This window comes from Pleurodeles waltl, chromosome 11 (genome assembly GCF_031143425.1).
Source record: "Pleurodeles waltl isolate 20211129_DDA chromosome 11, aPleWal1.hap1.20221129, whole genome shotgun sequence".
In the NCBI taxonomy this organism is placed as follows: domain Eukaryota; kingdom Metazoa; phylum Chordata; class Amphibia; order Caudata; family Salamandridae; genus Pleurodeles; species Pleurodeles waltl.
Genome location: NC_090450.1, coordinates 286,737,386 through 286,761,781, shown reverse-complemented (window position 1 = coordinate 286,761,781; position 24,396 = coordinate 286,737,386). Strand labels below are relative to the sequence as shown.

Genomic DNA, 24,396 nt, shown 5'->3' with positions numbered 1-24,396 from the left:
GTAGCTGCAGTGGAGACCCCGGAAAGCAAGTTTGGCAGTACCCGGGCTGTGTGCTAGACACCCGAGGATGCATGGAATTGTCACCCCAATACCAGAATGGTATTGGGGTGACAATTCCATGATCCTAGACATGTTACATGGCCATGTTCGGAGTTACCATTGTGAAGCTACATATAGGTAGTCACCTATATGTAGTGCACGTGTGTAATGGTGTCCCCGCACTCACAAAGTTTGGGGAATTTGCCCTGAACAATGTGGGGGTATCTTGGCTAGTGCCAGGGTGCCCACACACTAAGTAACTTTACACCTAACCTTCACCAAGTGAGGGTTAGACATATAGGTGACTTATAAGTTACTTATGTGCAGTGTAAAATGGCTGTGACACAACGTGGACGTTATTTCACTCAGGCTGCAGTGGCAGTCCTGTGTAAGAATTGTCTGAGCTCCCTATGGGTGGCAAAATAAATGCTGCAGCCCATAGGGATCTCCTGGAACCCCAATACCATGGGTACCTAGGTACCATATAAAAGGGAATTATAAGGGTGTTCCAGTGTGCCAATGAGAATTGGTAAAATTAGTCACTAGCCTGCAGTGACAATTTTAAAAGCAGAGAGAGCATAAACACTGAGGTTCTGGGTAGCAGAGCCTTAGTGATACAGTTAGGCACCACACAGTGGACACATATAGGCCACAAACATATGAGCAGTGGGGTCCTGGCTAGCAGGATCCCAGTGACACATATCAAACACAATGACAACATAGGGTTTTCACTATGAGCACTGGGCCCTGGCTAGCAGGATCCCAGTGAGACAGTAAAAACACCCTGACATACTCACAAACAGGCTAAAAGTGGGGGTAACAAGGCTAGAAAGAGGTTACCTTCCTACAGGCCCACATTGCAAAACCTATATAAAATGATGGACGGAGTATTGAATCTTTTCAAATACTCACCCCTAGTCACAGATCCGGGTTTAATCCATTATTATTTTGCTTGCCATGTCACCCCAGTTTGGACCCATCCATATGCAAATCAGTCTTGACCCTTCTCCCCATGGAAACAGTTGAGCCTGAATCGCCAAGCCAGGACCTCCCTCGACTGGAAACAAGCATCTTAGGACCAGTTTTGGGGTATCATTCCTCATCAGCCAGGCTAGCTTGAATCCATTGGCGCAGCGAGCAAGGAACCCCCATCTAGGCATTATTCAGTCAGCAGTAGGTGGCTTCATTTACACATAGCATGAGCCACATATGTAACTATATTGTAATCATTGAATTCTCTCATGCTAACTGTATTTGTTGGTTGCCATCTTTTCCTCTCAGGGAAGACATGACTTATGATTAGGCCTCAGTCACTTGGATTATTTTTTAATAAATGCATTGCAAGTTTCATATTGCTCCTTCCTCTGCAGGTGCCTTTTGGAGAAGTGCTCATTAATATGAATATTGACACCACTTATTGTAGTGAACTGTGAAATTTAACTTTCCTATTTACATTTTGGCCAGGAACACGTAGCGTGAAGAAAAGGGAAATAGCCTCTTGTACTTGGCAGGCCAAACTAATGCTAACTTCTAGAGCGCACAGCCGTACATTCTTTGTTCAATGCTGGGAACATGGGGAGTCTACCTGCTCCCAGGGAACCTTTTCTTCTGATTGGATCATCCAAAGGGAGTTGGTGGAATGGGGCTTTCAGAACCTTCTTCGGTGTATTGATTGTGTGTTTCTTTGAATAGTGTAGCAGACCTTGTCCTACTCTCACTGAGAGAAGACCTTTCTCAACTCTGCAGATTCCTCTGACCCAGGGTGTTGAGCTTCATGTTTGAATGTTCATTTCTTCCCCCAGAACATTAATTTGGTTCTTCTGATGCTGACACCTTCCTCTTAGAAATTCCAATTGCCACGTTCAAAGCTTTGTTTAGATTAGTAAAGTTTCTTTATGGAGCCTCTCTGTGTTATATTCTGTGCTTTGAATCTTGTTATCTTTTTCATAAGATACAAGACTGCACAATTATATGGTTATGTAGTGCGTTTGGATACATTGATTTTACTAAACGATGGTTGTTTGAAACTTGACTAAAATTTGCTAATACAGCCTGATGGTTTGGAGACCATTCTCTCTGTTATTATTGTGGAGCAAAATTAGTTTCACTGTTATTGAAATGTATTGCTGATGCTAGCTCCTATCAAAGGCTTTCAGTCAACAACCAAAGGTCCATATGACCAAAGGGGGATCCTGTACGACAACCATATAAAGATATTTAGAGACAGGAGAATCTGCTCCTTCAAGCTCAAAATATTTTAGATGGACCTTCATTTTTAACTGCCACTTGTTTTTTCACATAGTTATGCTGACTCATTTCTCGCTTCAGGTATGTTTTATAAGAAGTTGACCGTTTGGTCCTTGGTCCACAATGGTTCAGTTACATTGCCCTCTTTTTCACAGTGTAGAATCTCGAGGTGCATAAATCCAAGAAGAAGAAAGGAAAAGATCAAGATTGCAAGCAGTAGGTCTGCATATATACTTTTAAAGCCTTCCTCATTCAGGCAAAAGCACACCCGGGTTTCTTTGATAAACACATTTTTATTATTTTAAAGGTTCAGGTGCAAAACATGTCAGACAGGACATTCTGTAAGTTCCCAGTCCATAGCATCATTAAGCATCGACAACAAGGCATTACCCCGGGTTTCTAAGCACTAAAGAGTGGGTTGTTCTAATGTACACCTTCTACCTGCTTGTTTATTTACAGGGTTCACCTTCTCGAAGTGGTCTACCCTGAGGAAGTGTTTAAATGACACGAGAGCGAACTAGAATGACCATTCCCCTGGGGAACAGTGCAAGCTCCATGGTGGCTTTGGCATTCTTATATCTGCACTTCACTACCCCTCCACAGTGATGCCTGTCTGGATTTTGCGAGTCCGAAGTACATACAATTTTGGAAAGTGCTTCAGCAATATTGGGTAACCGTTTGGGGTTGCTTAGTTTACATCTACCTTTGTGCAGACTGTAACTTAGACCAAGGAACAATTGAATGCTGTTGAGTGGAAATAAATAGATCAACATGCATGGCAGCATTTTTGCCTACATGTGGCCATTATGTAGCTCTGCTAGGTGGTAAAAACTAAAGTAGTGGCTGAAAAAGAGCACTAAGCTTTTAAAGTTGGGAGGTGCCGTCTCAAGCACCACTCTGAGACCACAAATACCCCTTTCGGGCCCCATGTCATCCTGTTGGTTGACACAGATGCGTAGATCCCTGCTCACCACACTCTTTTTTAGCTCATTGAGTATACTTTAGGTATTGAGATATGCCAAGTGTTAATATTCTAGCCAATACTAACGCAGCTATGACTCCACTTGGAACGCAGTATCTCATCTCGAGTATCTGCAGCAATTACAAGACATGCGCGCATAGATGTATAGAAGAAATTAATATTTATTTACACCAAACCACACTAAAATTAACCTCAATATTAATCACATAGTATTTGATGGATAAAGCAAAAAATACAGTCAAAATAGCCATCATCGTAAAAATAGATTTACAAAATTGTTTTGTGTCCTCACAAAGTTTACATTGTTACGGTATGGTTCCCATCAGTTGTTAATCATAGGTACTAGCAGTGACCAGGACCTTCACTGAAAGTGTAACTCTTCATCGCAAGTGAAATTTTTCCTTAGTGTGAGTAATACCTTCAGTCTTTTCAAAGTTGGGCATCTGGTGGCCCTTGGCCTAATACCTGCCATTCTCGTACGATGGGGAATAAGGTTTGTTTCCCCAATTTTACATTTATGGACAATTACCATACTGTTGCCTGCTCTCTGAGTGTCATTAAGAAAGCTTGTTTCACATAACGTTAATCAAAGTGATCTATCTTTTTGAACAGCTGTTTATGCAAATCATCTGACCGTCACCATGACAGAGTAAATACCACCTCATTCATATTTCGTAGCACTAATAGGTAAAGTCTTTATTTCCTTTCTGTGTTAACTGTGATGGACAAAATGACTCAGACCACTCAAGCTCTACTCGTATGATATGGGAAATGACCTACAGCTAATACATCCTACACAGAATTAATTTGATTTAATCCCAGACTCTTCGCTGCTTACTTTATTCTTCTATGGTACTTTCCTGAGTGGTAATAGAAAGGAAAAATGATACTAACAAAATAACATAACTCTGATCGACCTGGCCTGATCCACTTATAGCCAATTGACCCAATCCATCTTTCTATGAAACTTCATCAATTATAGCCCTGTATTTTGGATCAGAACCTCATAAGTCTTTGGGCAGTAGGTCTTGTAAAGGTGTTCAACTAGTGTCTTGCTCCCTGCAACCACTGATCGCCCCTCTGAGTTCATGTAATTCCATAGGTGCAAGGCATACGAGTCATTAAAGGTTGGGTTGATCTTCCATACTTCGTAATACTTTTTCCAGGAAGGGTACCCAATGGGGTAAAACCTTTGAGGATTCAGGAGTGAAATGTTATGACACAACCCATCCTCCTTGCCCTTGAACAGTGGGAAACTGCACCACTTTTGCAAAATCCTAGTAAATAAATATGGGCCCTGGTTCCCCCAGATGTTCCCATTGTATTGTTTGACAAAACTGTCCATGCAATCCCATGTAAAGTTATGGTGGGGAGAAAAACTGAAGATTCCATTACTGGAAAAATTCTGATGCTGCGCGGCCAGAAAATTCTCCATTGGAATACGTCTAATGGAGATGATATCTGTGTCCATGTAAATCCCACCAAACTTCCAGATGATTGCAAGTCTGCTGGCATCTGAGCTGACGTGGAGCCAGTGCTTTTCTTGTGTGTGGTTAACCTGAAAAATGAATAAAACATATGTCAGACTCGAGGTTTTAAAAAAGAGTCCAGTTACCCATTTTAGGATAACGTTGTTTTTAATCTAATAAAACAACTATTTTTCTAAGATGAATTATAAATATTAACATTGACAAATAGTCTGTTGTCCCTGGATTACATCCATTGTATAGAAAATAGTGTTTGGCGTATTCAGAAATACGTTTAATTAGTACCTATAATAATACAATTACATTTGCTGTGAATTTTTTGAAAATTGAGAAATAATCTCTATTACTCAGGTGAAATATACATAAATGACGGCCACAGGTTACTTCCAGAACTGTGTTTAATGTTTTTTCATAGAGAAGTACCATTGCACATCCAACTTCACAAGCAACAGCATAGACCATCATAGCATATAATAAATTCACAGTGAAGTACAAATGTGGAGACCGTGTACCATTTGAATCATTGGGAACAGTACATATCATAAACCATCTAAATATGAGACAGACCAATAGATCAGATATATAGATTGTGACAGTAAAGACGGGCCTACATCATCAAATCTTCATGCGATATCCTAGATGTACGGAATGAAAGCGGTAACGGATGAAAAGTAACAAATCAAGGTTTATTACTTGCATTTCTACAAAACTGCCACAAGGCCACTCAGCAAACAATATGTTTTGCTTCAAAATCAAACAGGTCAACATTGATCACATTTTGCCATGCAAAGAACAGCAATTCATTTTTCGAATGGCTTGTCCAGAGTAGTGAGGCTTCATTTCTTGTTCCAAAAGAGCTTCTCAGCGCTTAATTTGAGCTGGTGGTTTCTGGTGCGGGGCACCAGCACTTATTTTTGAGGGCCGGCACTTATTTTTCTGTATCAGCCATTTACTGAGAGCAAAAGACGCATATGGGAAAGAAGGAGGAAGAGGAAAAACGAAAAAGCATCACAAAGGGAGAAAGCAGAAAGCTGAAAGCTGCAACAGTGCGCTGAAAGAGCAGAGAGTGGCTGTAAATGGATTAGAGGCCCAAGTCGGTACAACCGCATTACTCAGTGTTCGCACATTTAGTTGCAGCGGCCACGTGTTTTAAGGAGAGATGTGAGCACCTGCACATTTTTATTTACAAATTAAGCACTGGAGCTTCCTCAGAAATTTTCCTCAATGCATAACATTCTTTACATATAACGAAAGAATCACAGCTTATTTAAATCTCAGGTCATGAGACATAATCAAATAGTATATGAATAATTGAACAAATGTGCATGCTACACATAAATGGGCACTGACACAAATCACACTTGCCAACCTCCATTCCAGATGTGCATTATTGTGATGACAACCCTAATTTACTGATTAATGTAAACTACCTTTTAAATTCATACCAAAACTCTGAGAGGGCAAGCACATTAGAAGAACAAAAATGCTTAACATTACATCTACATCATGTAGTCACTATTAATACTGATTGCTCAAATACAAGTCTTTGAAAAATAAATAAATTACATTTACTTGATCAATCATGTACCCAGTAGCAGAGTTCAAAGAACATAGGTCCAGCTATACTAACCATTTTACAGTCGCAAAAAATATGTATCCATCCAAATTTATTAGTCAGGTTTCCTATAAAAAAGCAATAACACTTTATTAGCAAAAGTGTTTGTCTTGAATTTTTATCCTGAAACCAAACCACCTTCGCTTTGTGAAGGAGCAGCATCTGATTCGAGGGAGATATCTAGTAATGCCTCATGGTGCTGCAGGTTTGTAAAGACTTATAGCAGTTGGACCTCTCTTGATAAGGACATCTAGTAATTACATTTGGTACTGCAGCTTTTCAAAAAACCAAACAGACTAGCTGGGTTTGCCAATGCTTGTACCAGATGCACTTTCCTTCCCTCCACTACATGTGGTGTGAGAAGTCACTGCCACTCACTGCCTCAAGACTTCTCCAAGGTGGCTTACTGTGCATTTAAACGATGATTAAAAAGAAACTTGCGCCCTCAAATTAAATGTTATTTAATGTACATCTGGCGGTGAAAGCCAAGGCCCTAAATTACCTCTACTATCATAAGAACAAGTGACTGATTATAACTTCATATGCAGAGAGTGGACAAGAAAGAAACAGAGAGTGGGGTGTTTGCGTCTTGTGTGCCTGGTTTGCCAACTGTTAGAGAAACAAATAAATAGCAAGTAGATAAGTAAATCTTTCTTACACCTTCTCTTGCTGCTATTTTACACTTGCTGCTTCTGCTCTTCCTTTCAACCATCTAAAGACAAAGCCACCTTTTGCTGGCACTCTAGGTGGTATATTATTCACACTCTGTCACTAAGCATTTCCCTCAGACAGTTTTGCATATTTTATTGCAATATCTTGCTCCTGGCAGGTTGGGAAGAAGCAGTGAAAATGTTTTTTTATATTCCCAGCTTCTTCCTCAACTCTTCACCATTCTCCTCACCTGTACTCAAAGTGGCTCTTCCCTCAGGGATTATGCACTCCTTTTATTCTATTTCTCAGATCAAAGCCAATGTTCTACTTTTCTCACCATTTCATTACAAATGCTGTTCAGGTGGGATATTTAGGGATTCTCCATACATCACCCAGGTAATCACTGGTTTCTCCATGGTCAATGTAAGGAGTCAGGGTGTGCAAAATGGTTCTCACTATGGGCGGAGCTTCAAGGGTTTTTTGGGTGTGACATCCCCTAAATAAATAATTGTTTTGGGTGTGGGGCCCTGAGTCGGGTCTGCTATTTATATGTTAGTTTTTCTTGCTATGTGCCAAGAATACGAGAGAGACAGACAGACAGTCAGGGACAGAGATACTTTTAAAGTGACTGAATTTCAAACTGTAAAACCAGAAAACCTAGAATCAATACTGGCTTCTCCTCTTGTCCACTCTGTGTGATCTTATGCACAGATTTTATTTCACAGAGCCGTCTTTTTCTTTATTATCATTTAGGAATATACTTTTAAATACTTGAGTTCAGCAAATGTGCTGTAAAGGCACCTCTTCGATTTGACTTAATAGTCTATAATGTTGCTCCATCTATAATAAGAAGCTATGTTACATTTAGGCCTATAATTATACTTTTTAAGTGCTGTGTTTGCGTCCTTTTTTGAAGCACAAGCGGTGCAAACTAACAAAATGTAATTGTATTTTGTAAGTTTGCACTGCTTTTGCGTAAAAAAGTGACGCAAATGTGGCGCTAAAAAATTATAAATATGGGCCTTAGTGTCTACATGACTACAGACTTGCCTCCTAGTTCACTAATGGCATTATCGCTGGGGCCGAGCCAAAAATGTTGCTAAAAACCTTTAATAAATGTCTTTCTATGTAGTGACATTATCTGATGTATTAAGGTGAAACACCTCTCCATGAAATACACTTTAAAAAAAATTCTAAATAGATTGTATCATATTTTACATAAAGTTTGCAGCACAGTATACATGCCAAACGTTTTTATGGCTTGTCTCATTCATGGACTCTTGGACCCAAGCCAGACACATGGCTCGGCTTTGGCTCGGATCGCCCTACTTTGCCAGTGCATCCTCCTCTATTTGTGACTCAGGCTTACTACTTGATTAAATGATTTGTAAAAGGGGAGAACTAGAATCATGGAGCCCTGCCCACATGCACTGATTTGACAACTGTACTATCAGGGCTTGTTGTAGCAGAGATGAAGAAGAAGTGTGCATGCAGTGAAAATACATTTAAAATAAGTGATCCTAGGGCAGGGACTCCACGCCATTGTGTTGTACATGACTGTAGTCATGTGTTCCCAGGAAGTACTACTAGGCTAAGGTGGCCTGGGATAAGGTAGAGCTTCAGTGGGGCTGTGGTGGGGCGTGATACTCCACAAATGCATTCTTGGTTTGGTAGTGGGGTCTGAGGGCCCTGAGTCGGATTTACTATGTCTGTCAGTTTTTCGTGTCATTCTCATTTTGCTAAAAAGTTTTAACATGCTAATTGTTGAGATCTGGATCATAAATATGTAATGACCGGCTTACCAAAAAATTAGTAAATCTGCACCCGTAGAGGTACACCTTTAATCTGTGCTAATTTACTACTTTTGGAATTCATTAATATTGGCATTCATAGGTTTGAAAAGCTATTCCAGTCTCAAGTTTCCAGGCATACCACTTGCAATGAAAGACCCAAACGATGATGAGGTGAACGCTATCAAATAGTCTAACCAATGGCAATCGCCTGTGGTAGCATTTCAACCCATTGTTTTTTGCCCACTGTGCTACCCTAAGCAGAGGTCCATTTAATGGAAATCAATACTGACCCTGTTCTTCATGGAAACAGTCCATCCCAAAGCTTTGTCATTTCACCTTTCTGCCTGCAGCCCACTGCTTTTTTAGTTGGAAAATTTGAGATTCTGAACCTCACTGACTACGCACCAGGTGCTCAGTCCATGTTTTGACCTACAATGACTGCACCCCACCAGTGCCCATAATCTTTGAAGCATGATCTTAATATTTGCACAAGGTTGGTAGGTCTGCCTGCGTGGCAATGTATCCAGTGAACTGAGCCAAACCAGTGTGATTTATGCAGTGCTACTGCATAACAGATGTGTTTCGCCTGAATACAAGCCATCCATTCATCTGCATTCAAGACCTTTGGGACACCGGCCACGCTCTTGAGGTGTGAGAGTGTTGTGGGCGTTTCATGTTAAATTTAGCTATGTGGATTTGTGCAAATGAGTTTGTCCATCCTAACACAGTATGTCTGCATGTTGTGATTTTTGAGGCCATTTGGCTGGGGTTGGTCTGCTGGGTCAGTAAAATCTGACCTGCCCTTGCTTCTCTTTCGCTCTGAAAATTTAAATGCATCCAATCAGAGTAGTGGCTTTTTCTTAGATATGCCCACCTGCATCTTCTGGGCACTTTGTCCTTCACACACCTAGGAGCAGTAGGAATCCTTAGGGCCGGATTTGAGGCACTGTGTATTCAATGGATGGGGTATGCACCACTTATCTGGGTCAGGGATGAGAATGGGAAGTTGAAGAATTATGAGGGAGGGACACATGAGCTTGAGTGTGGAGTACCGGGGGCATCAACTAAGCATTGATCTTGTTACAATTGATATTCTGGTATCTGGTTGTTGATGCTGGGTGTGTGGTTTTTGGAGAGGGTGGCTCATTCAGGGATATATCGAGGTGGGCCAGAAGTGGGCTTTCTGAACGCTAAAACTCTTTTTAAATTAATTAAACCCATTTAACAATTCTGAAAAGATTTTGCACACCGTTAAATGGGTTTGGGAAACCATTAAGAATTGTTATTTGGAATAGGCATGTTAAGATCATCCCTTCCTAATACTGATTCTTTATGGTATGTATTAATGTTTTGCAACTGAAATGTGGTTCAAACTATTCTTATTATACCACCAACTCAAAATGAGGTGGTAGCACTTTCACAAAAGGGAAGGGGTTTTCCAAAGTACCCCTTCTACTTTGTCAATGTTTACAACACATTTTAGGAGTAGGCAGTGATCCTCAGGACCCCTGCTTACTAATAAAAATGTATGTAAAATTTTTCACTTTCTGTTTTTTTTCAAACAATTTCAGTTTCTCTTTTACGAAAATGGACTGCCTTTTAAAAAAACATTACTTTATTGAAAAGCAGTCACAAACATGGCGGTTTGCTGAACTGTGGCAGAACTCTCCATAGAGTTTTGCAACAAGCTGAGCCATGAAAACAAAACCATCCTATCTAGGCACAGGCAACATTTCATTGCTGCTGCATAATTGCATGAATTTCATTTTATACGTGTTACTTTAATTTCCCAAAATTGCAATCATGACCAACGGGATATAACTTTTGTAACTTTCATTTCCACATCTCAATGTTACCCAGTTATAAATCTCTGAAAACACAACTAAACAAGCAAACTTGTGTCTTGGATAAACTGAAAATGGTAGGGCGACACTACAGAGGCCGATCAGTCATGATGTGGTGCAAGGCGTTCGCTGTGGATTAGGGACAGGCACACTTCCAATAATAAATGCACTGGACCATATGTAAGTTTCATCAGAAGTACAAATAATAATGTGACTTCACTAGGTGTACAACGAGGAAATGTCAACAGGAGTGATGACAGATGAAGCAAGAGAAAAATTACATTTCATTTCGTGGTTCCCAGAGTCGCTGAAACCGCAGAGAAGGGAGAGTGACCTATTAAACCTACTCTGATAGAAATCATAAGAGCGCTCTACATAAAGGGGGTCATTACAACCCTGGCGGACGGTGTTAAAGCTGCGGTAATACCGCAAACAGGCCGGCGGTCAAAAAAAGGGAATTATGACCGTGGCGTAAACCGCCAACATAGACAGCCACTTTAACACTCTGACCGCCACGGCGGTACAGGCAAGCAGCGCGGCTGTCACTGCCAACAGACAGGCAGAAGACAATGTACCGCCCACAGTATCACAACCCGCCAATCCGCCACCTTTTCCGGGGCGGATTCACTGTGGATAAAAACACGGCGGAAACAGCTCTTACAATGGGAAAACGCTCACCTCAACACACTCCATGAGGAAGGAGGCCACCATGGAGCCGGAACTACAAATACTCCCTGCGCTTGTCTTCCTGCTCCTCTACGAACACCAGCAACATAGGCGCCGAAGACAGCGGTGAGTACTGCACCTACGACATAGGGGAGGGGGGGAGGCAAAAGTCAGGGGGACACACATGCAACACCCCCAACCCGACCCTCACCCTCTACAACAAACACATCAATGCATTTCCAAACAGCACAGTAACAACGCCCAAACCCCCCGGAAGAATGCAAAGACAAAAGGAAATGAGTGCAACCATTGTAATGTATCAAAATTCAGTAACCAAATATATACATATATATATAAACAATTGAAAAATCATACATCACGATTAGTACTGCAGGTATGCACATATCAATGTCCGTGGACCACTGGGCCCACAATGCATGGGCGAGGCCCACACTAGATACCTGTCCACAATCGGAGAGAACACTGCAGGGGCATCAGATAGAAATACAACAGGCACCTCAGGCGGAAGGGAAGGGGGGGGGCACCTCAGCCGGATTACAGCACCACGCCAGATCCACAACGGGGCTCCATGCCCATTGATGTATCCTGGGGAGTACAAAGCCACAGTCTCTCAAGTCACTCCAGTGGGTGGGTTGCCCACTGTACCATCCTGGGGAGTGCAAAGCCACAGTCTCTCAAGTCTATACAGTGGGTAGGTTGCCCACTGCTTTATCTTGGGGAGTGCAAAGCCACAGTCTCTCAAGTCACTCCAGTGGGTGGGTTGCCCACTGTACCATCCTGGGGAGTGCAAAGCCACAGTCTCTCAAGTCTTTTCAGTGGGTGGGTTGCCCACTGCTTTATCCTGGGGAGTGCAAAGCCACAGTCTCTCAAGTCACTCCAGTGGGTGGGTTGCCCACTGTAACATCCTGGGGAGTGCAAAGCCACAGTCTCTCAAGTCTATACAGTGGGTGGGTTGCCCACTGCTTTATCCTGGGGAGTGCAAAGCCACAGTCTCTCAAATCACTCCAGTGGGTGGGTTGCCACCTGTACCATCCTGGGGAGTGCAAAGCCACAGTCTCTCAAGTGAATAACAGTCTCCACTGGTTCTGGAGGGGGAATGGTGCCCAGAGTGCATCACGCTCCCCATGACGGTCCCAGTTCCGTCACTGTCCCAGCTGCACATGGGCTAACGATGCTTGATTTGGCGGTCTTTGCCCTGTTCAGCGGTCTTCACCATTGCGGTCCTTGCCCTGTTCAGCGGTGCTTGCCTTTGCTGTCTTTGACCTGTTCAGCGGTGCTTTGCCCTGTTCAGCGGTCTTCACCATGGCGGTCCTTGCCCTGTTCAGCGGTGCTTGCCTTTGCTGTCTCTGACCTGTTTAGCGGTCTTCACCATGGCGGTCTTTGCCCTGTTCAGAGGTGCTTGCCTTTGCTGTCTCTGACCTGTGCAGCGGTGCTTTGCCATGGCGGTCTTTGCCCTGTTCAGCGGTGCTTTGCCCTGTTCAGCGGTCTTCACCATGGCGGTCCTTGCCCTGTTCAGCGGGGCTTGCCTTTGCTGTCTCTGACCTGTTCAGCGGTGCTTTGCCCTGTTCAGCGGTCTTCACCATGGCGGTTCTTGCCCTGTACAGCGGTCTTCACCATGGCGGTCCTTGCCCTGTTCAGCGGTGCTTGCCTTTGCTGTCTCTGACCTGTTCAGCGGTGCTTTGCCCTGTTCAGCGGTCTTCACCATGGCGGTCCTTGCCCTGTTCAGCGGTGCTTGCCTTTGCTGTCTCTGACCTGTTCAGCGGTGCTTTGCCCTGTTCAGCGGTCTTCACCATGGCGGTCCTTGCCCTGTTCAGCGGTGCTTGCCTTTGCTGTCTCTGACCTGTGCAGTGGTGTGTGGCATGACGGTCCCTCAGTGCCCAGCAGGGCTGTGGCTGCCGGGGCCCTCCAGGGCACTGATGCTGGCGGTGGTCTCCGGACCAGTGACGATACTGCTGCCCTCCAGGGCACTGACTCTGGCGGTGGTCTCCGGACCAGTGACGATACTGCTGCCCTCCAGGGCACTGACTCTGGCGGTGGTCTCCGGACCAGTGACGAAACTGCTGGCGGTGGCGTCCCGCCCGGCGGGGAGGATGGCGCCCTTCTCCGCCGTGCTGCTCTTACCAGACTTTGGAGACTTCTTTTACCCCTTCACCACCTTGGGAGGAGTCACAGCTTACTCGGCACTCCCCCCGGGACCCTTGTGAGCTGTTTTGCCAGCAGGAGTCTTCACCCTCTCCCGTCAGGCACTTTCCAACTTAAGGTGCATTGCCGGGGGGTGGACTGGCAGTGCTTTGGCTCCGTGTCACACTGGCTGCCCTGGTGGCCGGTGCACTCCACACACCTTTAACACGCACCCCTGGTACCGGACTTTTTTTGGCTGAGGTGCTACTACGGGACCTATGAATTGGAGGGGTGGGGGTGGTGGGAAAGAGGTCAACGTTGCTGAGGAAGAGTTTCTGACGAACACTGGGATGGGTAGCTGGAGGGGGTCTGGGAGTGGAGGAAGCGGAGGTGGTTGTAGGAGGTGTAACTTTAGGTGATTTGGGTGCAGGTTCAGGTACTGGAGGCTGTCGTGAGGTGGATGTATGTTGGGTGTGTGGGTGCCCGCGTTTGTTTACTTTGGGAGGGGGCGTCACTGACACACTGGGAGTGGACACAGGGGAGGTGTAAATGGTAGTGGGGTGGTGAGTGCAGGTGAGCGGGGTGTGGTGCTGGGTGTTCTGGTGCGAGTCCTAGTGCCTGTAGATGTAGTGCATGCAGGTGAGAGTGTAGACGAGACTGGGAGGGAGGAGGGAGACGACGAGGAGGGGGACACAGTGGAGGCAGTGGATGTTGCTGTGTCTGTATGTGGGTGATGCTTGTGTGAGTGCCTGTGGGATGTGTGGTGCCTATGTTTGCCTGAGCTACTTTTGTGTGTTGAGGTGTGTGCATGCTTGTCTGATGGTGTGGTTGGGATAGGCTGCGGTACAGGGGATTGGTTCTGGGTGGAGGAAGTTGGAGGGGGGAGGCTAGACACAGGGCCAATGGCTGCCATCAGTGCTGAGGCCAGAGATTGCAGGGTTCGATGATAGGCAGCCTGACCAGAATGAATGCCCTCCAGGAATGCATTAGTGTGTTGCAATTTCCTTTCTACACCCTGGATGGCATTCACAATGGTAGACTGCCCAACAGTGAGTGACCTGAGGAGGTCAATGGCCTCCTCACTGAGGGCAGCAGGGGTGACAGGGGCAGGGGCTGAGGTGCCTGGGGCGAAGGTGATGCCCACCTGAGCGGGCACGGAGCGAAGGCTGAGGGGCTGCTGGGAGGGCGGTGCTGGTAGGGGGGTGGCAGCTGTACCTGTAGAAGTGGGGGGCACAGATGGTGCCGCCACCACAAGGGAGCTCCCATCGGAGGACGAGTCCGTGTCGCTGTTTGCTGATCCGGTGACCGACGTGAAGCTCCCCTCGCCCTCCGTCCCACTGGTGTATTCAGAGTCTGTGCTGTGGCCCTCCATGGCCATGTGGGATGCAGCTCCCTCGTGCTCCGGTGCCACTGTACCTCCGCCTGATGATGCTGATGCACAAAAGAACAGGGAGAGCACAAAAAGGGTGGGGGACTGTCAACACCAGGACAGTGCGCGCTCTACGGGCATCTAGAATGCAAAAAAACAACACTCGCAAGATAATGTAATTTATGCATTGTGATGATATGTTATCGTTTAACCTTTTGCATTGCAGAATACCAGCCAAAAGATTCATTTTAAGGTGCTTATAAATACTGTACATTTGCAATGTATTGCTGCAGACATTCAGAGTGTGTTAGGGTGTGGTCCCTTTCCAGGGCCTTCTAGAGACTTTACCTGCAACATGCCTGGGCATGGTTCTAGGCTGGGCCAACCCTCTATAAAAGAGAGTCAGCCCAACTTCCAGTGCTCACTATTCAGCGGTCCCGGTGCAGAGCAGCAGCTTCTTCCTGAGCTCCTGTCCCGGCGGCCTATTTGGATTTGCCAGTCTTCTGCACTCATCTCTAATTGGTGATAACTGTTTCCAGGCGGTAAGACGGTGTTTGGACATTTCCCAACACCGTAATTGAGAATTTTCATATTCTTGATTTTAATTCTTAAATGAATAACAGATTACTTGTGTGCTGCCATTTTTTGACATTTGTATGGTGGTTTGCAAATAGGGAGGACGCGCAATTTATTCCATAAAGATTTGACTTCGTTATTACATTGTTGTTCATTGCGCGCTGATATTTCTTGACATTTACATGATGTTTTACGAGTTGGCAAGACGCGCAACTCGTTTCATGAGCATTTAACTTTGTTGTTCATTGCGCGCTACCATTTTCTGGCATTTACATGGTGGCATTCGAATCGGCAACACGCGCGATTCTTTCCTTGAGTGTTTTTTCATGTTATTCATTGTGCGCTACCATTTCTTGGCATTTGCATGGTGGCATTTGAATCGGCAAGATGTGCAATTCTTTCTCTGAGTGCTTTTCATGTTGTTCATTGTGCGCTACCATTTCTTGGCATTTGTATGGTGGCATTTGAATCGGCAAGACGCGCAATTCTTTCCTCGTGTATAAAAAATGTAAATTACTGTGCGCTACTATTCTAAGACATTTTCTTGGTAGCATTTCAAGTTGACACGTTGCATGATTTATTCCTTGAATCTACGTTGTGTGATTTCATGCACAATCCTTTATGGTGTTTAATACTCATATAAAAATCTGCAATGTGCGCAATTCACTTCCCAATGTTTTTTCTGAGATGAACACAACAATACCAAAGTTCTAGATGTAATGCTGTGTGTTCCTGATATATATTCTTAAAAGGAGATTCATATGGTTGTTTAGAAATTGCTCAGAGTGTTTCCTGATTCTCATGCTAAAGAAAGTACTCGAATCTGAAAGTCCTATTTAACTTTTCCTGTTTGCTCCTCAGGCATTCGGTCATCTAAAGCCCAGTCAGTTTTAGGACTATTCTAGGGTTGTTCATCTTTTTCGTAAAAGACGAAGCTTAGAGTTGTAGCATGGTACTGATTTCATGAGATGTAATTTTGATGTTGTGTTTTAACCTTTTGCTTCCTACAGGTCTCCTTCCCAGCTGTTCCCGTCCTAATCCCCTTTTCCCCACTTGGACTCTCTTAGAGTCTGTGATAAATCTAATCAGAGTATTGGAGCTGTCTTGTGGTGGAAGTGTTGGGAACGTGCACAGACCTGTGCCCCCTTCCTACTGACATCCAGCCATCTCCACCCAGCATAGCCCATACAACGTGCTCCCTGTGTACTTACCTGTTGGTCTGGAGGACCGTAGAGTAGCGTGTACTGGGGGAGGACCCCGTCCATGAGCTTCTCCAACTCCTGAGCAGTGAAGGCAGGGGCCCTTTCCCCAGTCGCAGCAGCCATTGTCTCTTCCAGACCGAGGTCACAGCAGCACTTGCAGTGTAGGTCCTCTCCTGTCGAAGATCAGGTATCGAGTGATTGAACAGATAGAAAATGGCGGTGACGTCCGCGGCGGTGCGTATCATCACCACCGGCGCACTTCATCATTGGCTCCTGGGACCCATAGGGTCCAATGTTAACCAATGCAGCATTGCGCCGCGGTCTACGACCGCCTACCGCGACGGTGTACAACGCCAGCGCAGATACCTCACATCCCATTGTCCCAGTTTAGAGGTCAGGCAGCCGCCATTTCAGGGGCCCACATGGCTTAATTTACTACTGCGTCACACATACCTAGGCCTACACTCAACACACATACAGGAAGAGTTTTGTATTTGGCGTCGTGTTCTGTGTAGCTGTGGGTACATACCTGAGAATTTGATTACTCTGTGGTCGCTGTTGTCCTTCTTAGGCACCGTCAGCTGGGACATTTGAGGAGATGGCGGAATCCTCCGGTGTACCGATCGCTGGTAGACCTGTTGACAATGGAGGAGCGACATTTGATCATCACCTACAGGTTTGACCGTGCTACAATCCAGGAACTGTGTACCCAGTTGGAGTCAGACCTGATCTCACCAATCCGCCATCCCACAGGAATTCCCCCCTGAAGTGCAGGTGCTATCAGTGCTCCATTTCCTTGCAAGTGGGTCATTTCAAACAACAGTGGCCATAGCATCAGGGATGTCCCAGCCTATGTTTTCCAACGTGTTGTCCAGAGTGTTGTCTGCCCTGCTGAAACACGTGAGGAGCTACATCGTTTTCCCTCAGGTGGAGGATTTGGCTATAGTAAAAGGTGACTTCTATGCCCTGGGACATATCCCCAACATCATAGGTGCTATTGATGGCACCCATGTAGCTCTGGTCCCCCCCGCAGGAGTGAACAGGTGTACAGGAACCGGAAGAGTTATCATTCGATGAATGTACAGATGGTATGTTTGGCAGACCAGTACATCTCCCAGGTAAATGCTATGTTCCCTGGCTCTGTGCATGACGCCTACATCCTGCGGAATAGCAGCATCCCATATGTGATGGGTCAACTCCAGAGGCACCGTGTGTGGCTATTAGGGGACTCTGGTTACCCCAACCTGCCATGGCTACTGACCCCAGTGAGGAATCCCAGGACAAGGGCAGAGGAACGCTACAATGAGGCCCATGGGCGGACTAGGAGGGTGATCGAACGCACCTTCGTCCTCCTGAAGGCCAGGTTCAGGTGCCTCCATATGACAGGTGGTACCCTATTCTACTCACCAAGGAAGGTGTGCCAGATCATCATCGCCTGCTCGATGCTTCACAATCTTGCTTTGCGACGCCAGGTGCCTTTTCTGCAGGAGGATGGTCCAGATGACGGTGTTGTGGCAGCTGTGGAGCCTGTGGACAGTGATGAGGAGGAAGCTGAGGAAGAAGACATAGACAACTAGGAGTCAGTCATACAGCAATATTTCCAGTGACACACAGGTGAGAACAATTTTTTTACTATTACATTCACTTTCACACTTCTACCTCTATCCTGTATCTAAGCAGTACTTGGTAACTGAGTTGTACATTTCCATTACGGTTTCACAGGTGTGGTTACCAACGTGTGTCATCTGCTTGCATCTTTCATGGACTTGAGATGTGTGACATAGGTATGTTGGCATTACATTTGAAAATGGATTTTGTCACTGTCATTGCTAATACACTATTTAAAAATCACAGACTGACTCCAGATAATTTTTTGGTTCAAGGGTGTTTATTGAAGTGCTAATTATTGGAGGGGTGGTAAAATGGTGATGGGTGATGGTGGAGGAATGTCCATGGCAGAGCCCAGTCTATTAGTCTCACAGGTGCACTGCCCATATGGGCATAGGAAGTGGAGCTGGGGCAGTTCCAATCTGGATAGGGTAACAAAGTGGGACAGTGGGATGACAATCAGGGTGGTCTCATTTCCTGGCGGGGTCTTGCCATCTTGCTCTGTCCTGTTCCTGGATCTCAGGGACCGCTTGCAGGGTGGTTCTCCGTCTGCAGGGGGTGGGGTGCTGGTGTGGTGGTCCTGTGGCGGGGCGTCCTGTCCACTAGCGCCGGCGGAAGTGGTGGGCAGTTCATCGTCCAGGCTAGTGTCAGGGGCCCCTTGGAGTGCCACGGTGTCCCTCATGGTCTTTTGTATGTCCTTCAGCACCCCTACGATGGTGCCCAGGGCGGAGCTGATGGTTCTGAGCTCCTCCCTGAACCCCAAATACTGTTCGTCCTGCATGCGCTGGGTCTCCTGAAACTTGTCCAGGACCATAGCTATCATCTCCTGGGAGCGGTGGTATGCTCCCATGATGGAGGAGAGGGCCTCGTGGAGAGTGGGTTCCCTTGGCCTGTCCACCCCCGTCGCACAGCAGCCCTCCCAGTTCCCCTGTGTTCCTGTGCCTCCGTCCCCTGGACCGTGCGCCCATTACCACTGCACACAGTTCCCTGTTGTTGCTGGGGTGGTGGGTTATCCTGGGTTCCCTGTAGTGGTGGACACTGATTGACGTGTCCTGGGTACAGAGGTATGGGCCCGCTGGGTGGGTGCTGTGCTGGTGTTACCAGAGGGTGGAAGGTCAGTGTTGGGCTGTGCCTGTGCAAGGGGAACCGACTGTCCCGAGGCCCACGATGGTCCGGGCTGGTCATCTGGATCCAGTTGGCCAGAGCTGCTATCGTCACTGTGGGCCTCTTCTGTGGGTGGAGTGGAGGTGTCTGGACCCTCCTGTGTGGTGACATTACGTAGTGGTCCTGCAGGGGTATAAGAGCATGATTATTGCATGTGTGTGTGTCATGGTGTGCAATGGGTGGGTGTGCGTGTACCCCAGTGCAAGCATTCCTGTGTGGGGGCTTGTGTGATGATAGTTGGGGGGTGTTATGGGTATGTGCAGTGAGCATGCTTTAGTGATGGGTGTCCATGCTTAGTTGTGTCATGCAGGGCTTGGTGTTGGGATGTATGGATTGTGTTATTAGTTCATTAGTGAGGAGTTGGAGTGATAGGGGAGGGGGTGAGGATGGGGGTGTGTGATAGCATGCAGGTAGGGTGGGGGATATGATAGTTAAAATTTGACTTACCAGTGTCCATTCCTCCACCGACTCCTCCGAGGCCCTATGGATGCATGATGGTCAAGACCTGCTCCTCCCATGTTGTTAGTTATGGGGGAGGAGGTGGGGGTCTGCCGCCAGTCTGCTGAATCGCAATGTTGTGCCTGGAGACCACTGAACGCACCTTCCCCCGTAGGTCGTATCACCACCTCTTCCTGATGTCCTCCCGATTTCTTGGATGCTGTCCCACAGCGTTGACCCTGTTGACGATTCTTCGCCACAGCTCCATCTTCCTGGCTATGGAGGTGTGCTGCACCTGTGATCCAAATAGCTGTGGCTCTACCCGTACGATTTCCTCCACCATGACCCTGAGCTCCTCCTCGGAAAACCTGGGGTGTCTTTGGCGTGACATGGGGTGGTGTAGGTGATGTGTGGGGTGGTGTATGTGTTGATGAGTGTGGTGATGTGTGGTGGTGTGGGGTGTTTTGAGCATGGATGTTGTATGGGTGATGGTGTTGTGTGCCTCTGCGTGGTGGGGTTATCTATTGCTGTGCTCTCTGTCTGTCGCCTTCGTCTCTGATTTTGGGTCGTAGGGGTTTGTGGGTGATGTGGGTGTGTGTTTTATATTGTGTTGGGTGTGTGGGAGTGGTGTTTGTATGTGTATCAGGTGTGTGTATTTTGAATTGTCCATTGTGGCGGTGTTCTAGGCAGGCTGGTCTCAACCTCGGCACATGGTAACTGTGGCCGAGGGTGAGACCAGCTCGTCCAGGGCACCCAACAGGTTAAGCATCTCAACACAGCAAGACAAATTGATGGGCTGTGCTGTGTCAAACAGGGAGGGCAAATATGCACCATATTTGCTAAGCTATGACGCATTCCTGCCCTGTCACTGTGCTGGCACACTAAGTGCTTCTTGGAGCCAATGCAGGCACCCTTGCGCCATGGTGCAAGGGTGCCTGTATTACAAGAAGGATTTTTTTTTATGAAGGAAGAAAACCCTTCATTCACAAAAACAATCCTTAGAGGCGTTTTCCTCTTTCTAAGTGTGCTGCAGAACGCAGGACCCTTAGAAAGAGGAAACAACGAGGAAAAATAAATATATTTCTTGTTCCACTACTGGAAGGTGTACAATTTTAACACATTCCATGGTTTACTTCTCTTGATAAAGCTGGGAATGCTCCAAAATACATGGGTGTATGTGTGGGAACACCCTCTCCACCCATGTAAAGCCTTACTGGTGCAGAATAGCACAAGGCAACAACTTGCACAAAGTGTAGCTATTCATTTCCGTGTGTGGGGCTCCCAGAATGAGCTACTTTCAAATACCCAAATGCAAAGGAACTCTGGTAGCAAGATGGGATGGGGAGTCATCATGAAAAGAAAGAGGAAGTAACAAGAAAAAATATTTCTTCTGGTTACGTCTCTCTGTGGTGAGCGTACCAGTTTCACACAAATCCAACTTTACAAATCTTGGTAAATTTTAAATTGTGTGAAATCCATGGGGGGATGCACGGAACATCCTCGCTCCACACATTGAAAGCCTACCACTAAGAAATGTAAGGCAAGGCCATACAAATCAGGCTTTGCATGACTTAGAGAATTCCAAATAAGCTTTTGTGTAACTCTGAATTACCTTCCACGACTTAAGAGCAACGCAAAGGCTTGATAAATCTAGTCCAACGTTTACAGAACTGGAAGCCCCCAGTCCTGAGGTGGAAGTATTATTTGAGTAGATGTGAAAGTAAGCAGCAATTGTAACAACAGGATTCAAAACGAAACAAACTTGTACTTGTTTTGGCACCTCATAACTGAATATTTTACACATTATAGTGACCCAAAATTAGGAACTAAGGGCCAAATGTACAAAGAATGGATTTGGTTAAAGGTTCACAAATTGTGCAGCAACTTTTACTGAATCCATTCTGTTTTTGTGGACTGACCTATGCACTTCTAGATCAGTTGAAAAAAACCTGATTCATACTGGGTTGTAATTTCACCAGCAGCTACTTCTCGGTTAGGACGGAGGAGCAACTCCCCATTGCAAATTTAAACCATGAAAAATAAAATAATAATATAACAAGTTTATTATCATTTCATTTTTCATCATGCATGCTGCCAGCCCAGCCAACTGAGTGGTTGAGCCAGTCTTTGGGTAGGGTGGGGTTAACCTGATGCCAAACAGCAGCTACAGCAGGGGGAGGAGGAGTGGTGAGCATGGCAAGTGTGCATATTGGTTTGGCCAGCTGTCTTAGAACGGCAAACTGACATGCACACTTAGATTTCTCCAACCCAAGCTGTGTTGCACAGCCAGGTGAAGAAAAGGCACACGCTCTCGGTCCCTGTGTGAGCGCAAAACTTGCCTGCTCAAACCAATCCAGACACATTTCTCATGCTGGTAATAGTATTACCAGCATGAGAGAAGCATCTGGATTGGCCTAGGGGAGATTAGGAGCCTGTGTAGTTCACCCATGGACTGCCAGGTGTCAGTCACTTCATGCACAGATAACTTCTGTCTGCATAGAGTGAGAGGAAGGACACTGAGAGCTACTGCAAGATAAGGCCCCGGGCTGAGTTTAAGGCCCACAATTTTCTGAAGATGGAGCAGTAAATGTCATGTTGTTCCTGCACAAAGGGTACACAGCCACCTCTGTACTTCCGCACTCACCTCAGATAGGTGCCATTCAATTCTGTACCTTCTGGACCAGGGGGCAGGGGGGTGAAGGTTGGGTTCTTTTGTCTTTGGTGGTCTTCATATAGCTCCTTCCAGCTGGCTATATGTGCTTGTTAGGCCAATGTCAATGTGTTTTTTTGATGTTGTGTAGTTATGTGTTGCATAATAAAAGTAAGGTGGCTCTGTGAGTTGAGCAGACTTTGTTGAGATGTGCATGCAACCTGCAGGTCACAGGATTTGTACCCTCAATCTGCTCATTGGAATTTTGAATTTGATAAAATGGAAACCCTCGAATTAGGGAACATTGGTGTTTTAGTGCTTAAGATCAGGGTATGTTGTGATTAAGGTGCTGTATAAACGTGCCTTGACCAGCTCAGAGTTTTATTTATGTAAGTGGTATTTTGAAAAAGGCTCTTGTATATGACTGGAAGAGACCCCTAGCCCATGGCTAGGAAACGGGAACAAATGGCTGTGGCAACCTATTAATTTCCCAGAGCTAGACTCGTATAGTACTGCTCTACAAGGGATCGCACCTCAGTGTGAGAGAGGTCTGGGTAGCTCATCTGGTGAATATGTTGGCGAAAGACACATTGACACTGTAACCAACCAACATCTCTGATGCGGCTTGAAGATGTTGCAGAGCTGGCAATGATTTGACAGGTTAACTACTAAGCCCACACCTTGATGAGCAACACCTGTGCTTGTCTAAAAGTGCTTACTTGTTATAAATAGTGAAGTGTTTTGGTTCTTTGAAGTTAGTTTTGCAAGTCAGTGCCCGCTCCACAAATTGCAATGGTTGACCTTGTACAAATCATGATTTCTCCTCTCTTCCTGCCTATAATGGATAGAATTCTCCTTATTTCCAAAAATCTCTTTACTATCTTCTGTTCCTTAGAACAATGTGACTGCTAAATATATCCAATCTTTTCTCCCTCCTTTGGTATCATATATGTGCAGTGCTTTGAATCAGTTTTATGACTCTATATATAGATTTACAAATACCTCAGATACATAAATAGATGTGTAATGAACCGCAAAATGTACATGAAGCAAAGAGCTTGAAATATGACACTGAACAGTTTGATGAAATATCTACATTTATTAATTTATGTGCAGTGTGTGGCATTCTCTCAGATTTCATGTGCGGGGTTGTTAATAGTCATGTGCCATACATTACAGTCATCCCTGACTTTACCAGATAGTTTCTTGCTCAAAGGGAGTTCATTAGTAAATATAAACTCATTGGGTCAGCCAAGATCACTTATGGAGTGTGTTGCAAGCTGTGTGGTATGCATAGCTTTGTCATTCTGTTAAAGGGTAGGTTGTAGTTTGTTAAATGGCCTCCCGTAGCTATCCTCATGTTAATGGCTTCTTACTCAGGACAGGAGGAGAAGAGCACCAAGGTGGCACCTGGCAGCAGTGCTAAGTAGGATGAGCAACAGACAAGAATGTTTTTTTTTATTTAATTGCATTGTGTGCTAAAAATTCACTTTGTCATGGCTATTTTCGTGGCTTTTTACCTGCCCCAGAAGACGAGAATGCATCAATCCAGATTACAAAAGGCAGCTCATTATGTGCAGACCTTTCATTAACATTAAAACAATGGTGGTTGTCGTATAATAGCAGAGGCATGATATTTAACCACCCTCATACGCCCCACCATTTTTGAATGTCAAAAACTGCCACTCAATGTAACCCACCTTATGAATATTAATGAGGTGGGTCTCAAATTGTGACTCACCGTGAATCACAGCCATTATAGGGATGGGGGCCTGCTGAGGCCAGCAGACCACCATGTCTGTGATTGAGAATTTTTTTAATGCAATTGGTTATCTTAAAGGAAAGTTTGATGCATTTATAGAAAAAAAACAAAAAGACCACTGCCTACTGTCTACTCCTAAAAAATGTTTTTGTCAACAATCA

General features: G+C 45.5%; 1 protein-coding gene across 1 annotated transcript in view; it reads right to left on the bottom strand.

The window, feature by feature from the left end:
- Positions 1–3,464: 3,464 nt before the first annotated feature.
- Positions 3,465–24,396, bottom strand: part of A4GNT (alpha-1,4-N-acetylglucosaminyltransferase) — a 60,481-nt gene continuing 39,549 nt past the window's right edge. The window contains exon 2 of the mRNA XM_069215438.1: positions 3,465–4,826. Within this exon, the coding sequence (XP_069071539.1) occupies positions 4,245–4,826 (582 nt within the window). The 3' untranslated portion in view covers positions 3,465–4,244. The remainder of the gene's footprint in view (positions 4,827–24,396) is intronic.